Source organism: Varroa jacobsoni, unplaced genomic scaffold (genome assembly GCF_002532875.2).
Source record: "Varroa jacobsoni isolate VJ856 unplaced genomic scaffold, vjacob_1.0 scaffold_919, whole genome shotgun sequence".
In the NCBI taxonomy this organism is placed as follows: Eukaryota; Metazoa; Arthropoda; class Arachnida; order Mesostigmata; family Varroidae; genus Varroa; species Varroa jacobsoni.
In genome coordinates, this window is record NW_019213821.1 from 380,473 (window position 1) to 399,191 (window position 18,719).

At 45.8% G+C, this 18,719-nt stretch overlaps 1 protein-coding gene across 1 annotated transcript in view; it reads right to left on the reverse strand.

Annotated features, from left to right (window-relative positions):
• Positions 1-17,671, reverse strand: part of LOC111264964 (irregular chiasm C-roughest protein) — a 51,612-nt gene extending 33,941 nt beyond the window's left edge. Inside the window, exons 1-2 of the mRNA XM_086970270.1 lie at positions 17,617-17,671; positions 17,002-17,352 (exon numbers count right to left, since the gene is read on the reverse strand). Of these exons, the coding sequence (XP_086826396.1) occupies positions 17,002-17,352; positions 17,617-17,671 (406 nt within the window). The remainder of the gene's footprint in view (positions 1-17,001; positions 17,353-17,616) is intronic.
• Positions 17,672-18,719: the final 1,048 nt, after the last annotated feature.

Genomic DNA, 18,719 nt, shown 5'->3' on the forward strand with positions numbered 1-18,719 from the left:
CATACCCAGCAGGAAATCTGTGCAGCGAAACGGGATGCACGAGAAGAACGGCTTCGCTCGTCGCATAGTCACACATATTGATGTTAGGCCTTTCGGTTGGTCGGCAGAAAAACGCGGCGTGCGTAGGCCGCAAGAATGGCTCGACGTTTTCAACGAAGTAGAAGGCTGCAAAGGAGGCTCGAATGTTGAAGGTTAAAGTATGGAAGGGCGAAAGAATCTGTGAGCGTACCAGTCTCTACGGAGAGGCATTGAGAGTTGAGAACTGTAACGTTCCTGCGAGGCCCGCCATAGCCAGCCAAACAAGTAGACAAGCACGCCTAGATGAGGAAACGAGCAGAGTTTTAAAAGCAAAGGAACTTGTCGCGAACACCGCGTACCAATCTGTAGTTCACTATCAACATCTACGTTTCTGTCGGTGGGCTATTTCCCCGTTCAGATAGGCTATGGCCATGTACGGGAAAACTATTGTTGCGTTGAACCAGGACAAAGGCAACGCCGATCCTGGCAACAACAGTGCTCTTCGGCCGCGCACTGCATTGGTGTGTGATACGTAACGCCAGTGTGCGGCTCGATCAGAGAAGGCTGGACCTTGCCAATCTACAAATAGCGGGTGAACGCTGAGATAGTTTATCTATTGCATTTGAGTAGTTACGATGTCTAAGTGGTCTCCCGTTACTTAAACCGAAGTCTGCGGATTTTCTTGCGGATTTCTACCAGGCAAGGGTGACAAATATGATAATGACTCTCGAGATGATGACGACAAGACAAGATTACATATTGGAAACTGTCTTCCTGCCTTGGAGAGAACTGCACAATCAAAAGAAAACATCGAAGAGCGTCTTTGAGTAGGCGTTTGGGCTATAGGTTTTTTTTGTTTTTTATTAAAACATTGATTATGACAAAGGTGCTGAGTCTGTCTGGCTTTTATCATTTAATAATCAACAAAACACTTTGCCAGCGTACGCACAGATCTATAATAAGATGGTTGGGTTCAAACATAGACTCTTTTAATTGATTCTGGGAATATGTGCTCTACATAAAAATATCCTATTGAGTTTCGCCGAAAGGCTAAATAAGACCGTTGTTGCTGTTTTAGTATTTGTTTGTAATGTCATGGCATCTTGTCACCGTACAGTCACTTAATTCGCATCGGTCTAAACCCTTCCAACATCAACAGAAACAAGGGAGCTGACGCAGACTATAGCAGCGACTAGCGGAAACACGGTGGGACACTCCGAAACTGGGTTGAAAAGTCAACGAGGCTGTAACCCTAACCCCCGAAATTGCTAGAAAAAGCACTTTCCTCTGAGCTCTCCGAAAAAGTGTCGCATAGCGCATAGAGTGTCGCGTGGGACGAGCTAGGGCGACCGGGAACTCGCAAATGGACACCAGTACGTATAACACATGTTTAGGTACAAGGCCATATTTGAAACGCCAAATCGCTAAGGAAATAATGTTGTCATTAGGTTACTTGGAAGACGGATCGGCCATGATAATAAATTCAACTGTGTTACTGTTATTGTCAAGATCAGTTAGCTGCTTTCTGTTCTATCAAGGGAATTTAACAAATTAAATTGTCTCCCGAGAATGACGAACGAGCTCCTTGAGAGCGGCACGTTTCGTCGTCGGCCATACGGAGGCAAATGCGCCTGTTGATCTTTCGAAACGTGAGCAATGATTACGCTGCAGACAGATCAGGTGAACCACGTGGCTTTTGATAACTGCACAGCTATACTTGACGACGCAGACAGATACAAGCGTGCAGAATCAATCTGTGTTTGTGTTACGGAAAAATGATCCGCCCATAGAACATGTGTGTCTACAGTAGTCTATTTAATTAGCAGCTAACAAGATCTATAATATATCATATAATTATTATTACGATTGCTTAATTATTATTACAAGTATCTTGAATTTCGATAGCTAAAGTGGGATAGCATCTATTGCACGATATCCTCAATCGTTGTATTGGGTACGTTGGTATGGGTTACAGTAACCCAGAGCGAATCATTTGGTGGCAGAAGCATTCCGTAAAAACATCAGGTGGCCATGTGGAAACTGGGCATAAATTGATTAAGCTAACCTGTTTGTGCTGGACTATACCACTTCTGAAAATAATTTGATCGTATTATTAGCTGCAACGAATGGAACGTTGTGTTCAGTATTCACCGACGTTCACTGTCGACAGTTTCTATATAATACGTATGAGACCGTGTATTATATTCCAGGTCCAAGTGGCGGATTACTCGTCGTGATAGGTTATATTGGATGAAGGCTCAAACTGTTTCTTTCGTGCGCGTAAAATTCTACTTGTGTGCTTCCATGTTAACGTTTAGCATTTCATGCCCAAGTGGATAGTTTATAACCATATCTTGGCTGAAAGCGAGGAGAAGTCCGAAGCGAAGAAGAAGGATGTCCCGAGCGGACCGCTGCAATAAGAAGCACCCAAATCATTATACATAATCTTTCGAGGAAACAAGGCTTATATGTGTGTAGTTGTACATGGATAAGACATGCATACTAACTATTGCCGAGTGCTTTGTATGCAGATCTACGGTCATGAGCACATTCTTGCCTGAAGAAGCCTGTAGTGACATCAATTCGACATTGACGTGTTACCAAAGTACTCGACCATTTGACAAATAACCTCTTGACAAACTAGGTAACTCAACTTGACACTCAAGTTGGTGCTTTTTTGGTACTTTACAATAAACGTATTCGTATACGGCAGAACAATGATTTCACAGACCCTTGTCATTCGAGCTCTAGTTGCAGATTTTAATTTATCGATAAATCCTGTAGCCAACAATAGGTGACCTACAAGATGAGTTTGTTGTTTTCATTATAGGACTAGCTATTCATGCGTTCTTACCTTGAAGTAACTTAGAAAGGAGAAGAACGGCTTGTAGGAATTGTAAATCACTCGAAATAACTTAGAGTGGTTGGCAATTCCTGCTGATGGCCGTAAGAAAAGCTATCCAACAAAGGGAAAGAGACGAATATTCATGTGGATCTATGCGCTTGAGATTCCATGGTATGTTCATTACAAAGAACGGTAGCACAGTGTACAAAACAAGCGCCCCGTTCTCGTGTCTATTATATTATGGAACCGTATGCAGTGCTTTCACCAAACACTTAATAGGACTTTCAGGGCGTATGGTGTTCGTTGGTATTCTAATGCCAATCTTGGCCTGATTCTCGATGACAGGTGGTGTCCTATTACCCGAAATCAGGCACAGTGTATTCTGTGTGTTCCTCATTGATGGTCAATCTGTAAGAAGGCTGCTTTATATAACTTCCTGATGGTATCGATAACAGACAGTGAACAAGTCGTGTGAATTATACCAGCATTATCTACATATATATATGTATGTGTGTAAATATCTCACTTTCGTTATAAAAACACATTATTATTATTAAAATAGCAGTTAATAATAAAATAGTACGTGCCTTCGGTAGAATTTGAAACTACGACCCTCGGTGTCCTTTAATCAGGAGATTAGATATCCACTGCGTCGTGAAGACATTGAGAGATATATTCTTGGCTCAAATGCTGTCTAAGACATTAATCCGCGTATCATTAGGCACACGGAGCCTCTTGAATTTCTGGTAGGTCTCTACCCATCACTACGCATTAGCTATGTGAATCCTACGAAAGCAATGTTGCCAAAAGTAATTGCAATGAACAAGCCTATGTCGCTGGCAGGTAGCCTTTGGGGCTGTCGGGATATAGCAAAATGTTCTGGAGATTAGAAGAGGAATACCTCAATATTCTATGACATATATATGTGTATAACTTCATCCTGATAGGACCGTTATGTTATTGCTTGGAAACGTATTTATATAGTATAGTTCTGCGAAGATACATGCAGACAGATGCACACAGCGAACAGGGATTTCAGAGTTGAGGCGGTAGGCGCCACGCATTCTTTGTAGAATTGCGCTTTTGCCTCTCGCTCTTCGCCTGCTTCTCTTCTATGATGATGTTTCTTTGGTTGCATGCTACTCCATGGCAAGGATTCGCGCTTAGCGTAAGGGCGCCCAGTTAGCATGGTCTTCGTATCATGGCGGCAGCGGCTACAGTTGCAGAAGTTTCAGAGGTCGCGGAGTTACAGAGGTTGTGCGTGCAGGATGAACATGCGGTCCCGAATAGGATGTGACTCCGCAGAGATCATGTTCGTTCCCGGTACCTCTCGGAGCTTCTCCTACCTCTACGCCTGTTTCCATTCTTTTTCTTTTCCTCCTAGACGATCCCAAGACTGAGATACTCGCTTCTCTGGACCCTAAGCTAGTATCAGGATACAAATAAGCTAAAGGACCCTACGAGAGAGTGGGTAGTACAGCTAGAATTGAGCATCGGGAGAAGACGTCGGCGTGAGAGACATGCATGCCATCGCGTCAGCATTGGTCGTGCATACAGCAAATGTACTCCTCCACCTAGTATGAGGCAGAGCCTACGACGACTATGCCATATCGTGCCTGTGCGTTTGGTTCACCGCAACCACGCATACGGAGGATTCCTCAGAGAAGTGTGTAGTGCGGCAGCGCAAAATGTAATTTCGTTTCGTAACGTTTTTTCTTCCGCCCTCGTCCTCTCCCCACGCTTGCCTATCCGCCGCAATCGCAGACAAGCCTCTGCTGCTGTTATCCCATCTTTTTCTACCCTACTGCGCCGGACGATGTTGGCCCGGCCCACAAATGTCTCCATGCTGTGACCCAACATTTGGCTTAGAAGAACGTTGAGCTATGTATCGCATCCGTTCTGTGCCTCCTACGCACACATACATCGAAATAACTCCTATTTCTGCTGTTGGGAGTTCGCTGCCATCTTTTCGGATTGGGTCGCAGTGTGCCGAATGTTGTGTCAACGACTAGCCCGATATAGAAGGAAGAGGTTGAAAAAGGGTACGATATCAGTCGGCGCAGCAACAAGCAGTTGCCTGCCTGTCTGCCTGCCTGCCCGTCTGTCCGGCCAACCATTGAGATCGTCCGGGGAAACGGAGCTCAACTCAGTTGACCCAGTCTCAAAGGCAAAAATAATACAGTGCAAAAAAGGCTGAACGAGAATAAGCGAATGAAGGAATGAAACAAGCTTCTGAGACTACTGCAACCGCCTCCAATGTTCAGGTGAACCTTCATAACCAAAAGTCAATGAAACTATGTTGCGCGGTTTATCGTTCGCACGTGACGTGGTCCTTATGATTGAAGCACAATCTATTTTTTTGCCTTGCATCTAAATCGACTTTCTTTCCATAGCCGTACGCACTCACCTTTAATTGCTTCCTGTCGGTGATATCATTTATCTTTTATTTGCTAATGTTGGAACTATACACATGTACGTGGTTTATATATATATATATACGTGTTTGTGTGTGTCGGCTCGTCTTTCTGAGGATCAAGAGACTTCGGTCATTGCAGACGGTAACATTTTGTGGAGACGAGGTAAAGGCGAAGTGGCTGCTGCCTCCTTCAGTCAGTGGTGGGACGGCGTCAGCAGCAACGGTTTGCAGAACTTAGAAGTTAAAGTAGTCTCCCTGAACAGAGAAAGTGAGACGTCACCTCATTTTCTTAATTAACATAGACGCTGGCCGGGCGATGCACGGCGGCCGCTGTAGCAATAGCAGCAGCAACCTCGCGGATAGTGAGCCAGCTAGCCGAAATCACGAGAGTCTAGAACGCGCGAGCGTGAGATGAGTCAAGTTCATGCGAGCGACGCGACAGCTGCCTCCACAGACTAGCTGTACCAACTCTGCTTGTTAGACAGGGTTGATTAGGGGATATAGGAAGGGCAGAAACGACCGGGCGGCACTCGTGGAACTGACTAGAGTGAAGACGCTTTGCTTCCGGAAATGAGGCCACAATAAAATTGACTATGAAGTCTCTCACTACTTCCGTCTTTCTTACTCTTCCTGTGTCATTCTTTCAAGGACCTTCTGCTGAAGTAGCGGTGATGGCAGTGTTGCCCTTAACCATTAGAGTTTGATACAACATGCCGAAGCTTTAAATGATGCAATTTCGTCATATAAGATAAGCGCTGCGTGGCTCATATATAAGATATAGGGTTGCCTTATTATGCATGAGCACTCGTACACTTATAACGTAATATGGACAAGTGTGTGTGTGTGCGCGTGCCGTTTGTACCACACTGAAGCATCAACGCCCTTAGCACCACTATTGGCTAGTGAATATTGTCGAACGATCGAATTGTATGGCGCCACTTGGAAGCAAGCCACATCAAAAGTTAACTTAGATTGTAGACCCATTCGAGTGGGAGTGGCAAGAAGGGCTTCGAAATACCCTAAGATCAAAGTTATTACGAGGTGGTGATATGGCGAAACTGACTAGTCTGAATTGTTTTTGACCTTACATATGCACAGTGCCTACCACTCGACGTATTCAGGCGCTTTTAACCGTTACGGGTGTAGCACAAATAGCCAGTCATCGATGCAGCAGGGTTCCGAATATATTCAGGGGACAAACCTAAATGTCGTTTTATTGGATTGCGTGGGCGCACAGTTTTGTGGCTAGGCAACGTCAGGACGCATCAGTCCCTACTCTAGCTTCCGTATATCTTGCCAATGAGATCTACAGCCGTCTGAACACATTCCCTGCCTTCATCATCTATCATATGACAACGTTTGACAATTTGGACAAAATGTCACATCAGCTTGTGTAATTCATTCAATTTCTACAAATGCACTACTTTGGTGGTGCAGGCTAACCTAAAGATAAAGTTATATGAGGATGTAAACCCTCACAACAGCCGACCACTTCTTCATTATATAGCATGGATCTTTAACCTAACATATTGTATGAATATGCTTTGTAACCACTTGCAACAACAGCAGTTAACAGCGGCACCGCATTAGCAGAGCAGCGTATTAGAAAGAAGGGCGTACCTTATTCCGTTGAACCTTCTTTAAGAAGGTACCTACCTATTTTGTGCTGTCCAGATTTCCCAGCAGATATTGTTGGCGTGTGCATAGGCTACAAGCAGTCTGGTTGTTTGTCGCTAATGAAGTTCCCTGCCGCTGCTGCCGTCGTCACCCATTTATAAACAGACAGAGCTGAGAAAACAGTCAGTTTTGGCAATTGCTTACTGGCTCTGATGATACTTGCCTTTACCTCCAGTCGGCTATTCACCTCCATCACTTTCCACTTATTCTATCATCAATCAATTCTATAATATCCATAACTTTTATACTGGCAGCTCTCTCTCTCGTATACTGAATCGCCTTTTACCCTATGCGCCTTTCCCCCTTTGGCGTTTCCTTTTCTTGGAGGCATATTTCCTTATTTACCTTTAACGCCGGTTACCATGACCTCCTGCAATGGTTTACTGAAACTTTACATTTTCTCACGTAGAAATCGGTCTTCCTACCTTCGTTACCTTCATTTCTGCCGCCTATTATTGTTAGGTTTTGACTTGCGCGGCAAGTAACGAGATGTTCGATGATGTAGACAGATAGAATTCTCGTGACTCTTGCAAACCTGGCCTTAAGGGCAACCTAGCTTAGCGGCTTGGTAGCCAGCACCCGATGCGTTCCTGTCGGCTACACGCACTTACGCAACAGTAACAGCAGTCAATCAACGCGGTCATTGTCGTGATTGAGCGAGCGACGAAATTCATGCGCGAGGTAGCGGCACAGCGCTAATGATTATGTTTAGCTGGCAACAGACCAGCCCCAATGAATGCAGCTACTGCCTCTAACTGCGTTGAATCAGAAGGAGAGCAGGCGACACTGGTGAAAGCGATCGTAACAGGAGCATGAAGCTTCATCTTGGTTGGCCAGACGACAACGATGACACAGCTCAGACGCTGCAGCAGACAATGATGGTGTCGTAGCGTGACGTGCTGTTATGTTCTGATGTTCGTTCAAAAGTGTCTGACTTACCACCCGCAAACTGAAGCCTTTACACCAAACCAACTACTTCCCTTTTCTCTAATCGTCGTATGTACCCGTGTGAATGTGGGTGAGTGCGATTAACACTCACACCATCTAGGGGTGGTGAAGTAAGGGAAGCAATCGAACCCCTACTTGGTATGTTGCTATTGGTAGATGCGCCAGCCTATACCTACAAGCAGCACTGGCGGGCGTATCTTCTTTCCTCGCTCAGCCCTTAGGTAGCTAGTACCCTCTTGGACACTTCAATCTCATATGCAGACAAGCGACGGCACTGTATGCAGCTCTCAGAACGACCGCCGGCGAAGGGAGCCGATTTAAAGTAACGTGCCATCAGCGGATGAACGCATGTTCAATGCTTGATTTGACAGGTCTTAATGCTACAGCCCCGTCGTGCTCTTTATAGCGCCGGGGACGGGAAGGGGGGTGGGGGCAAAGTTTGCGACCGAGATTGCGGCTGTCCAGAACCTGCCGTGTAGCCGTTGATACCATCCAAATGTTTGCTTCTGCCCCCAAGCCCCTACCATTTCCTCTGTTACCTTACTCATCCTGTCTGATGACTTTAGTTCGTTCACACATCAATGGCGAAGCAATCGATGGCACGTTTAGCATCGTCAATATACATATCTGAACAGCTGTATGACCGCCGTTAACGATGCCACTGGCCACGCAGGTTGTTTGGCAAAGAAACAAACCATCAATGATGACGCTCGATAGACAAATAAATAGTGCTTTTTCTCGTTGGTCACAGGGAGTCGATTGAGGCGATGTAATTGAAGTTACAACTACCATGCCTTTTTTGTGGAAGCATACAACGACATCAGGAAGTAACCAAGTCGGACCACAGCATGGCCGCAGCCATAGAATTTCAGATTTATTCGGGTGAGCCGCGGTAAAGGCGGCAGCAGATTTGTCGACTAAGCAAAGGTCGACGTCTTGGACATTATATCCAGATTCTGACTGAGCTAACTGTAGCAAACCACAACGAACGCTGTTCTAGTTACCAGATTTGTCTGCGATAGTGCTAGGTATGGGCTAAGGTCGACAGAGGTATGGGAACCGGACGCTAACTAGGAGGCGGTGGCGAGATTTCAATAAGGCCAATAGAGCCAGAGGCTGTAGTTGTGGTTGGGACGTCAATCCGGATTGGGAGACACTTACCATCGTCAAAATGGGTTAACGACCCACTTTAAATTTGTTTGCACGCTTTAGAGCAAACGACGCGCACAGCCCCTATGGCCATCGAGACTATATCAAACTGGATTCGTGGCTTACGTAGCCCGTACTGCTGCTAGTAATATTTGCGGTAGTAGTGTCTGTGTTGGAATATAAGCTGCATCGAGATACAGGCATCAAAGGCACAAGTGCCTGTACGCACATTGGGATAGAAGGGCCACATATCACCCTGCTACATGTTATCTGTGTGTTAAATTTCATGTGATTCAACTCTCTCACTGACACGTAGAGTGGAAGTTTTTAAGTATTCATTTTAGGTTTACAGCGCAATACCGAATGTAGATATAAAGCATCGTTCTTTACGTCGTATGAAGTCGCATAGCAGAGGCCAAAGCATAGTGAGGCTGTGCACGTCATTATATGACGTACGTTCATTACGTTATCGGAATTAAGTTTGTACAGTAACAAAAATGATGATCAAGTATGATAATAATAACATACCTCTAAAATCTAACATTGTTTATGCTTAACACAGAAGGGTTTTCTATTGAGAAAAGATACAATAAATGTACGCTTATATTACGCAAATTACTCATTTCTCTGCACTACTATACATCCATATGCTTTGGCGCGTTTCTATGGGTCTCTATCATGAATTTTACACTATGAGTCAATGTAATATTGCGCCTTTTATACATGCACTGGATCAACCGTATGCCAGTAAAAGAAATAGGTGAAAGTAAAAACACCAAAAAACAGCGTTTCGTATTGGCAATTGGTGTCAAACTTCAGGAAATATGTATAACACAGAATAGATTCAATTCGGCCCGTATCTTGACGAAAGGGGGGTATGGCGCCATCATTTTCTACCAACCAACCGGCTTGCCAAGCGAATTACAGCTTTTCGCGGGTGGTGGGCGCAGATAATGCAAAGAGGTCAGGATAGGTTAAAAACGTCAGGGGTGCAGGTTGACTGCCCCCCGCCCCGCTGCTTTTCTTGATACGTAGATGGATGAAACTGTGGTGATACATAGGTCAGGCTGCACTTGAGGCTCACAATGGCGGGTGTGGTGACCGCGGCTCAAACATTAGCAGCGACACAAGTAACTACCAGCAAATAGCAACTGTCGCAGTGACTAGTATCGTTCTTTATTGAATAAATGGCAACGCGGTTATTGGCAAGCCATTAGGGCAAGGGGCACTTAACTAGACAATCTAATACTAAACCGCTAATGGCTCATACGCTTGAGGTACAAACAGCAGCCCCATAGCTGCTGGCGCTAAAGTCAGGATTCGACAGGCTATGAGCAGGGCCGATTAAGCGGGCACACGGCCGCTGTGCAGAAGGGAACGCTACGAGGAAAACAGAAACTAGCAGTGCGACGGCGTCAGCAAAACTAGCCGGCCGCAATAACAACTGTCATCCGCAGAATTTAATGTCAAAGACATACACACAAGAGCATGCGCACAGACCGCAGCAAACGTGGATAAGTGATTCATAAACGGTTAACTTCCCATGTTGGCGTAATCTTTTGCCTTTGGTCCTAGCGGGAGCAAGCCGGTTCAGTGCGTCGCTAAGTTCAATAAATTATTGCAATAATATTTATGACATCATGAATCAATAAAACAAAGATCATAGCGATATATGGTGACTGTATAGGCGCATGTATCATATACCCATCGTCGTGAAAAGAACGTCTTTGTAACTTCTGTAATGACTCCCATTTTGTAAACCTCGCCACTGAATGGGCCTAACAAATCGACATAGCTAACCGATTTGTTGATTTTGTATAACTAGGCAGATATCAAGGTAGCTAAATGGAGCTTCAAAAAGGAGGCCTTGCAAAGTTTCTGCTGATATTTCCGGTAGAAAGAAAGAATGGGTATACTTAAGTTATTTTTGACCTGAAATCTGCTATAGCACATATCAGGTCGAACGCGGCGTAACGTTCAAAAGGTTCAGACTGTAAATTATACTAACTTACAAATATATAATGTAGGTATATAGGCTGTCAGTCTCTCATCGCGCCTGCCCACAGCAAACATACTCTTGGCTTTACAATCGCATTTAAGCTATGGCTTCGTATGAACAAATAAAATAAAACGGCGTCATTTTTATGTTTCGGTAATATTTGCATCGAAGGCAATTCTATCAATGTTTGTTAACAATTTTGAAACATATCGATGGCCAAAAGCCTGACGCTGCCGGCAAGGCTGTCAGCTGATTTTAGTAGAAGCTAGCATATTCCACTATTTCGGGCTGCTTTGGCTGTTCAATATCAACATTGTTCCGGTCCGGTACTGCAATGCTGAATACAGAAGTTCGCGTGCAGTTTCCGAAGTACGGCTTAGCAAGACTTATAATGTTAAGAGTTGCAGTATCATAAAAGCCTGTTACGGAACAACCATACGCCAGCATACCCTGTGAACACATGAAAGTGCTGGAAACTTGTGGCTCTGTGCCGACTGTTTCCCAAAGCGATACATAGTGGTAATACAGCGTTGCCAAGCCAAACCGTGCGAAGTAATCTACAATAACACATTACGCGTTATAGCGGGCGTTATATTTCTACAAAATAGCTAGGAAAAAGTACTGACTGCGGTGATATCAACGTCTATCGAGTTATTGTTGCTACTAGATCGAGTGAAACGTGAAACATGAGCAATGCATTTTGCTTTACCTTCAGTCTTGATAAGGGGACGACTCACAGCTTAATGTTTCGGCTACTTCTGCCCACTGGTTTGCTAGCCTGCAAACTGTCGTCGCCATGACTGGCACAATCGTCGATCTTTTGCCGCCTTCATCTTTGTAGTAGGGCATCTTTTAAAGGCGTGAGCACAGCGAGCTGGAGGACACTGACCTTTCCTGTTTAGCAGGATGTCTATTATATATTATTCATTGCATGTTAACGAGATCTTGGTCTCTTGCTATTGTTATAGAGAATAAGAGCACAGCCTACACACTTACTAGCTCTCCTCCGGCGATCGACTCAACAGTGGACCCCGGTAGTTGGGGAAGGTGGGGGAAGGGTGGCCTCTTCGTTCCGCTGGCGCCTACCTTCGGTCGTCCCTCTTTTGTCCGTCTTTTTTAGTTACCCGCAGAGAAAAACTACGATACTGTACGCGACGTTACAATCAGCAGCAGCATCGTACTGGCATCACTATCCTAAAATTTTATAACTCTTTCATCACTCACTCGTTAGTATCTTCCAGTTCCTTGCCCGACCGCCCGTTAGTCAGCAGTGTCCATCTCAACGCGTTCGTTGGGTGAAGCGTTCGGCCTTTAATTGACGGATCAGTTAGCGGACATCGTCCTCTGGCCTTCATTTGCCCAGAACCAATCACAAATTCTTATGCGATCTCCGCCGTGTTCTCGAAGAGCCGACCAAGTTACTGTACATAGTCTAGCCTTGACTTGCATGTACAGGCAGTCCCGTATGAAGCGAAATCGTCTAGACGCAGTGGAGTGTGCAACAGCAGCAGTGGGGGCAGACGCCGCGCTTAGCAAGATGCCGCTTCCCACACGGATTCTATTGTTGTACACCGTACACTTTCAGCTACTGAATGGCTCTCACCGAAAGAGCTGTTCAGATGCACTATTTGCGCTGCACTGTACAGCAGGCCAGTAAAATCCATCCCCCATGACGCGTTGTATTGAGCTCTTTTTTAACGAAGCCCTATCTTTTGCCCGTGTTTTCTATCACCGCCATTATTCCTTCTGTCATCACGAACAGTACCGTCAGCATCAATTCACGGGGCTTGAAAAGTGCACCTCAATCATGTGATTTTACAACATTATATACAGCTTTTGAGAATGGCGAGAACCGCGAGTTTTGCCCAAACCAACGACCACATGACGAATACCACAGGCTAACCTACTATAGGTGCACTATGACCGCAACCGGCTCACTAGATGCACGTGGTCTTCGGCCATCCAGTGGCCTCCTGTTCGCGTCCGTAAGTCAGGCCAAATCTATTTCGGTCTTTGTCCTCATCCAGTTTCCTTTACTGCTAATCCTCCTGCTGCTGCGGTTGTCTCGCGACCGAGGCCTGTTTGGGCGTCATAGCAGAGACAAAAACAACTAATGGACTTCGCAAGCTTCCTGAGGTGGTTGGTGGAGAATGGTCCGTATCTCGATTTCAGACGTGACACGGCCAGTCCCATAAACGTTCTACAATGTACGCCCGATATAGACTGCTGCTGCATCCTTCAACTATAACCACTCCTATGGGTACAACTATACGCTATTATATTCCGTATGAAAACTTGTGCTATACGTGTTTTCCTGAGACATCTTTGTGCACCCGTCTTGGGCAAATACATTACCATGAACCCCATGTATATCCACGTAAACACACTTTACGGATTGTATTTGCATTGAGCAAATCACACACATGTATGTATATATATATATATATACATATTGGCTGAAAAAAGAACGACTGTCATATTATGACGCTCGTTATTAGATTACTTGCTCGTCCTAGCGTTTGTTAAGCTCGATGAATTTTTTGTTTCTTGAACGTAGTTTTTCGAAATCTCGTTTTAACTTGATTGCTTGTAGGTTTTGACGGTTTCTGAAGTTTCTGCATAAAAACTTGCTGAACAGTAAGCTTCACTTATGTTTGTCGTTCAATGCTAAATATCGTGGTAGAATTTGATTGGAGTCGGCACGCTCGACGACATCGTATAGTGCCAAGGACAACATTTATAAGATTTAGTTTGTCCAAAGTGTAGTGACTGAATCACTTCGCACCGCGTACGCTTTCCAAATTTTGTCTTTCGGAAGTTTCACGGAGAGGTACCCACAATGGTGACAAAAGTACGCATATAGTGACGGGTTGGTTTGTTTCCTCGGTTCTGTTGTATCGGTGAAGATGTCTTCTTATAACCCCTTACTGCGCTGATTCGCTCCCTGGCCATCCGGTCAGCTAATACTGGACGCTCTTTGTGGGGAATACACATCTTATACATGACCTACAGTCGTCAGCTGTCTACGAAAGCAAATGGAGCAGCCACTCAACACCAAGGGTCATTACGACGCTCGGGAGTTAACAAACAAGCAACTGCCTCCTGAATTGTATTGCCATGTCCTTAACCCCGTTCCCAGTTCTCTCTCTTACCGATTTTTTGTCACTTGTCGAATCCCACCGTGCATAAGCCACACGACAACGTGTCTCCATAGCGGAACCGCAGTACATAAAGGCAGGCCAAAAGACGTTGCGACGTGTGCGCCTGCGGCTTATTTTGTTTAGCTGTAGGCCTGTCGGATAAGCTGACAAGCAGGCAGGCCATACTCGGCATGCTGTACTGAAGTTACTTAAACTCTCTTTCCTAATTCGTTTCGCTTGGCCACCTTCGTTTCCTTGGCTTCTGTCTGTCCTTCTCTAGAGGCATCCAAAGCACCGTCGCTAGCAGTGCCCGCCATCTCAAAATAACTCGTTCCACCTCGGCCTTCTTCGCCCCCGCCTACAGTTTCACCGAAGACCGAACATGACGTAAGGAAAGAGAATCAAGGCCATGTTAATTTAGTCGTGTGGTAATGCGAGCCGGAATAAAGTTGTCTAAGGCCAGCAGCGTCAATGCCAAGGCCTCTGGGCCAGATCGCTACGAATTATGTATTTCCTCTTTCGCCTGTAAATGAAGTATGGTTCAATACAATCTATCCAACACGACAATTCGTCTAGAGCCGCACAATGGCAGGTAGGTTCGGCTGGCCTATTCAAGCGTTCGCTAACTGGTCTGCACGTTGTCCTTCCAAAGGATTGGCTCACAAGGAGAACTATTATAGATGCGATCGTAAGCAAAACCAATCTCTATTGAGTTAAATGGGTCTATTCGCAGTTGTAGTAGTGGAGGCAAACGCATGCGTGGAGAAACACCCTTCTGCTAAAATTTTTCAACTCACTCATCAACCTACTGTCCTTCGAGGCTATTCGCCGGTGTAGTCGCTGCAAATGCAGTCTTTATCTGTAGATCTCTTCAAATTTTTTCTCCAGCTTCTGGCAGCATGCGGGCACGATGGGGGTTATGGCCAATGATCAAGTCGGGCGCACAACTCACGAAGCTGGCGCTCCTCTCGTAACTAACACTTGACTGGCAGCCTCTGCCGTTAGTCCAATGGTAAGCGCTCGCTCACTTGCTTGCATAGCGCATTCTGTTAACGTCGGCCAAATAAGGGCTCGGACCCTTCATAAGCATAAGCCTATCACACGAAACGGCTACGGCTGGCACAGTGGGTACTCACCACCACCAGCCACTGCTACCGTTCCTAGAGCTGCTTCTACTGTGAGTGGTGAGCTCAGTTGCCTAACTTCTCGGCCCAACGGCTGGCTCCCTGCTGAGTCTATCTGCAACTCTTATTGATGCATATAGCTGTCTCGCAGCTAGCCGCCGCCATCGCCATGCCGTGAGAGACGCAACGCTGCTAGATATCATAGACAGTCGCTGCCGTCGATGAGAGCGTCTCTAGAAAACGTGGTAGAGTAACGTGAGTGAGCGAGTTAGGGGTCAGGGATTCGAGGAGAATGGGAGTGAAAGGGGCGAACGAGCGTCACTGCCCAGATGACTGGCCAGGAACAGACAGGAGTGAAGGTTGTGGAAGATCTGTAGGAGTAAGAGGAAGGGAAGGTAAGTCGGAGGGAAACCAGGGTAAAAAGTGCGTGAGGTCGTTTATAACATTCGCCTTTCACCGTTACCGCTGACGCCGGTTTGCTGCTAGTTTGCCTCTGCTACTACTACCAGCACTGCCAGGGCAGCCGTTGTCAGTGGCCAGTAGCAGCTTTATAACATTTGCATAGGACTCTACTATGTTGGTCAGTGTTGTGGGTCACCTCGGCTCGTTCATTGCCGAGAAAAAGAGGAAGACGAAGTGTCGAGAGAGCAGAAAGCAACGAGCAGCAAAGAATGGAACAGCCAATGCAAAAGAGTCGAATAGCGATAGAAACGCAATAGACCCGAGCAGAGAGAAGGCCTCAATCCCTGTACTGCTCTGCGTGAAGATAACCAAAAGTAGTAAAACGTGGAAAAGGAACAGCGACGCTAACCGCCGGAGAAGACCCACTCTGTCGGATTTTTTGGTGCGAATACAAAGTTGGCTGCCGAGTTGCCACGGCTTCCTTTCGTAGACGCTGCTTCCTGCTAAAAAATACATGCGAGCACGTTACCGTTTTGATAAACGCGCGGTTAGTTACCAACTCGTCCGCCTAAGACCCCCTTGGAAAGACCAGAGGTGGAACGAAAAGATGAAGCCACGAAAAATACAAAACAACCCACATGCTAACGTTGTTGATCATAATGGCTTAGTAGGCTATATAAACTTGCTATTTAAGTACCTAGAGCAGTTGGTCATTGTAAACAATCACTATCCTTTTCTTTTCCTTAATATATTTATTTTGCTGATATGTGTGCCTGATGATGAATTTTCGTTTTGGCATAAAATATTCGCGAAAAATTTCTACAAGACACGCTTAGATAGTATTTTTTAATTTTGTTCCTTGAGCAAAAGAGTGTCTCAATATATTATATATTGAGTTGTCTCGGTCGAACTGGTCCGCAATTCCAAGAATAAAGTCAATGCATTGGCCCAGGTCGATCACGAAGTGTTGAAGCTAAATCAGCTATTGTCTTATATTATAGAAGTCTACTGTGATATTTACATATATATTAGTCCAAGCCTCGAGCGAAGTTAAATCTTTATTCTTACGTGAGATAGTGACATGCAGCATTGCATGAATCACTCTCCATTGGCTGTTGTTATATCTAACTATAACGAAAAAATTTACCCAGCACACGAGGATGATGTAAGTCTTTAGATTCGCATAGAGAACACCTACTTCAATAGCTTTCCCCTAAAATTACCCCAGAAAACATTACAATAACACAGATACGTAACTTCGTCCATTCCTTGTATCCACCTACCTCGTACATTAAGATGTGCGAACCTCGATCGGATCCCCTTGATGCCATCCATCGCTCCAACCTGACACTGAAAGTCCGCATCGTCCTCGAGCGTCACCCCGCGAATGTGCAGTGTATAATCCCCTTCCTCATCATTACCGACCATCGCATAGCGAGAGAAGCCTGATAAGTTGCGATCGATACCGAGCCCGAACCCATCGCGCGTCCACTGTAGAGTGCCCACCTTGTTCTCGACACGGCATGCGAGTACGACGTCCTCACCAATCGTCGCAACCTTTGATTGCGGCTCAATGGCAAACCGCTGAGGGGGTCGGTTACCCCGCCGATTGCTCCCAGACGACGACCATTTACCTGCAATAGCCGGAAGGAAGAGCGCAAAATGATGAGTACAATAACGGGCGGGAAAAAGAGGCAAAAATAGAAAATTACAACCGGACGAATTGGGGGACATTTGGCCGGGGTAGAAAAGAGACAATGAGATTAAGAGGTGAGCACAGTAAGTTAGCTAGTAGCCTTTATCGTGCCGACTCTGTTAAGCAGCAATGCGGGTAGAAGAATGGGGGCCGTTGCTCGGTCAGAAAAGGGGACAAGCGACGCGCAATCAGTAAACCTTACCGCCAACCTTTGATGCAGCCGCTGTTCTCGTCTGCCACATGAAGCGAAGGGACATTATGGTATTTATGCGACACTTATAGAACCATTTATCAGCGCCGACTTACTGCTGCTAGTCGGCGAGCCACCCAAACAAGTAAGCAACTACTAACGAAACGCATGGCCGAGTCGCTGACCGGTTATCTTGACCGCCCTAGCAGATGCTAAGGGTGGAGTCTGTAATTGTATCGCTTCGGGTGCACCTAGGTAACGAGTCTCGTGGGCAACGGCAACCTTTTGATAGGCCCTTAAGCCACTCGGTTTTTCGCCGTCCGATGTTGGGTCATAGTTGAGCGTACACTCTCCTTGCCAATCTATTCATAATACAGGCTGGAGGTCGGGAACAAGAAAGAAGTCAGTATTATGGCTGTTATAACCCTGATAACGCGGAAGAATGGGTAAAGCGAAGACAAAAGCAGAAAACGTCAGAGTAAGACATTGAGCGAGACTCGTCGAAATAAGGCAACGACGTCTACGCTCAAAGTAATGCTCGCCGTTCGAAAAAACGAATCTACAGTGTCTCTCGGCTGTCAGAAGTAAGAGTAGTCTCAAGTTGGTGCCCTTGACAACGCAAGCTATCCCCATTGTCGACGTCGTTTAATGGTACCATTTTCATTAATTGGATCTAGTCCGCTGCATATACGCGGCGGCGGAGACTAATGGCGAATGCGCTATAATCGCTACCCCCGCCCCCTCCCCTCTGAACCAACACACAAGCAGTCGAAGGTAAAATATGCAGTATGGTTTTTTAACGGGATTAGGACGAAACGCATTCTGAATCTCACAACAATAGGCGACATCGACACATTCTAAAGACGGCGATGTGCACAGAAGTAGTCGTTTGCTTGTCGGCCTGCATTCAAATGTTACTCATTCTCCTTGCTGGTGACACCAACGGCCGTCCGAGAATATGCAGCAGCTGCCATTAGCGACGCGTTTGCCAGAAGGTGGCTCAAACTCCTAGTCTGCCTGGGTCGCTTCTATGCAAAAGGAGGGTCCAACTAGAGCGAAATGACTCGCTGATTGCACAGACGTTTCTCGACTCAGACTGACTCTTCAACAACGAC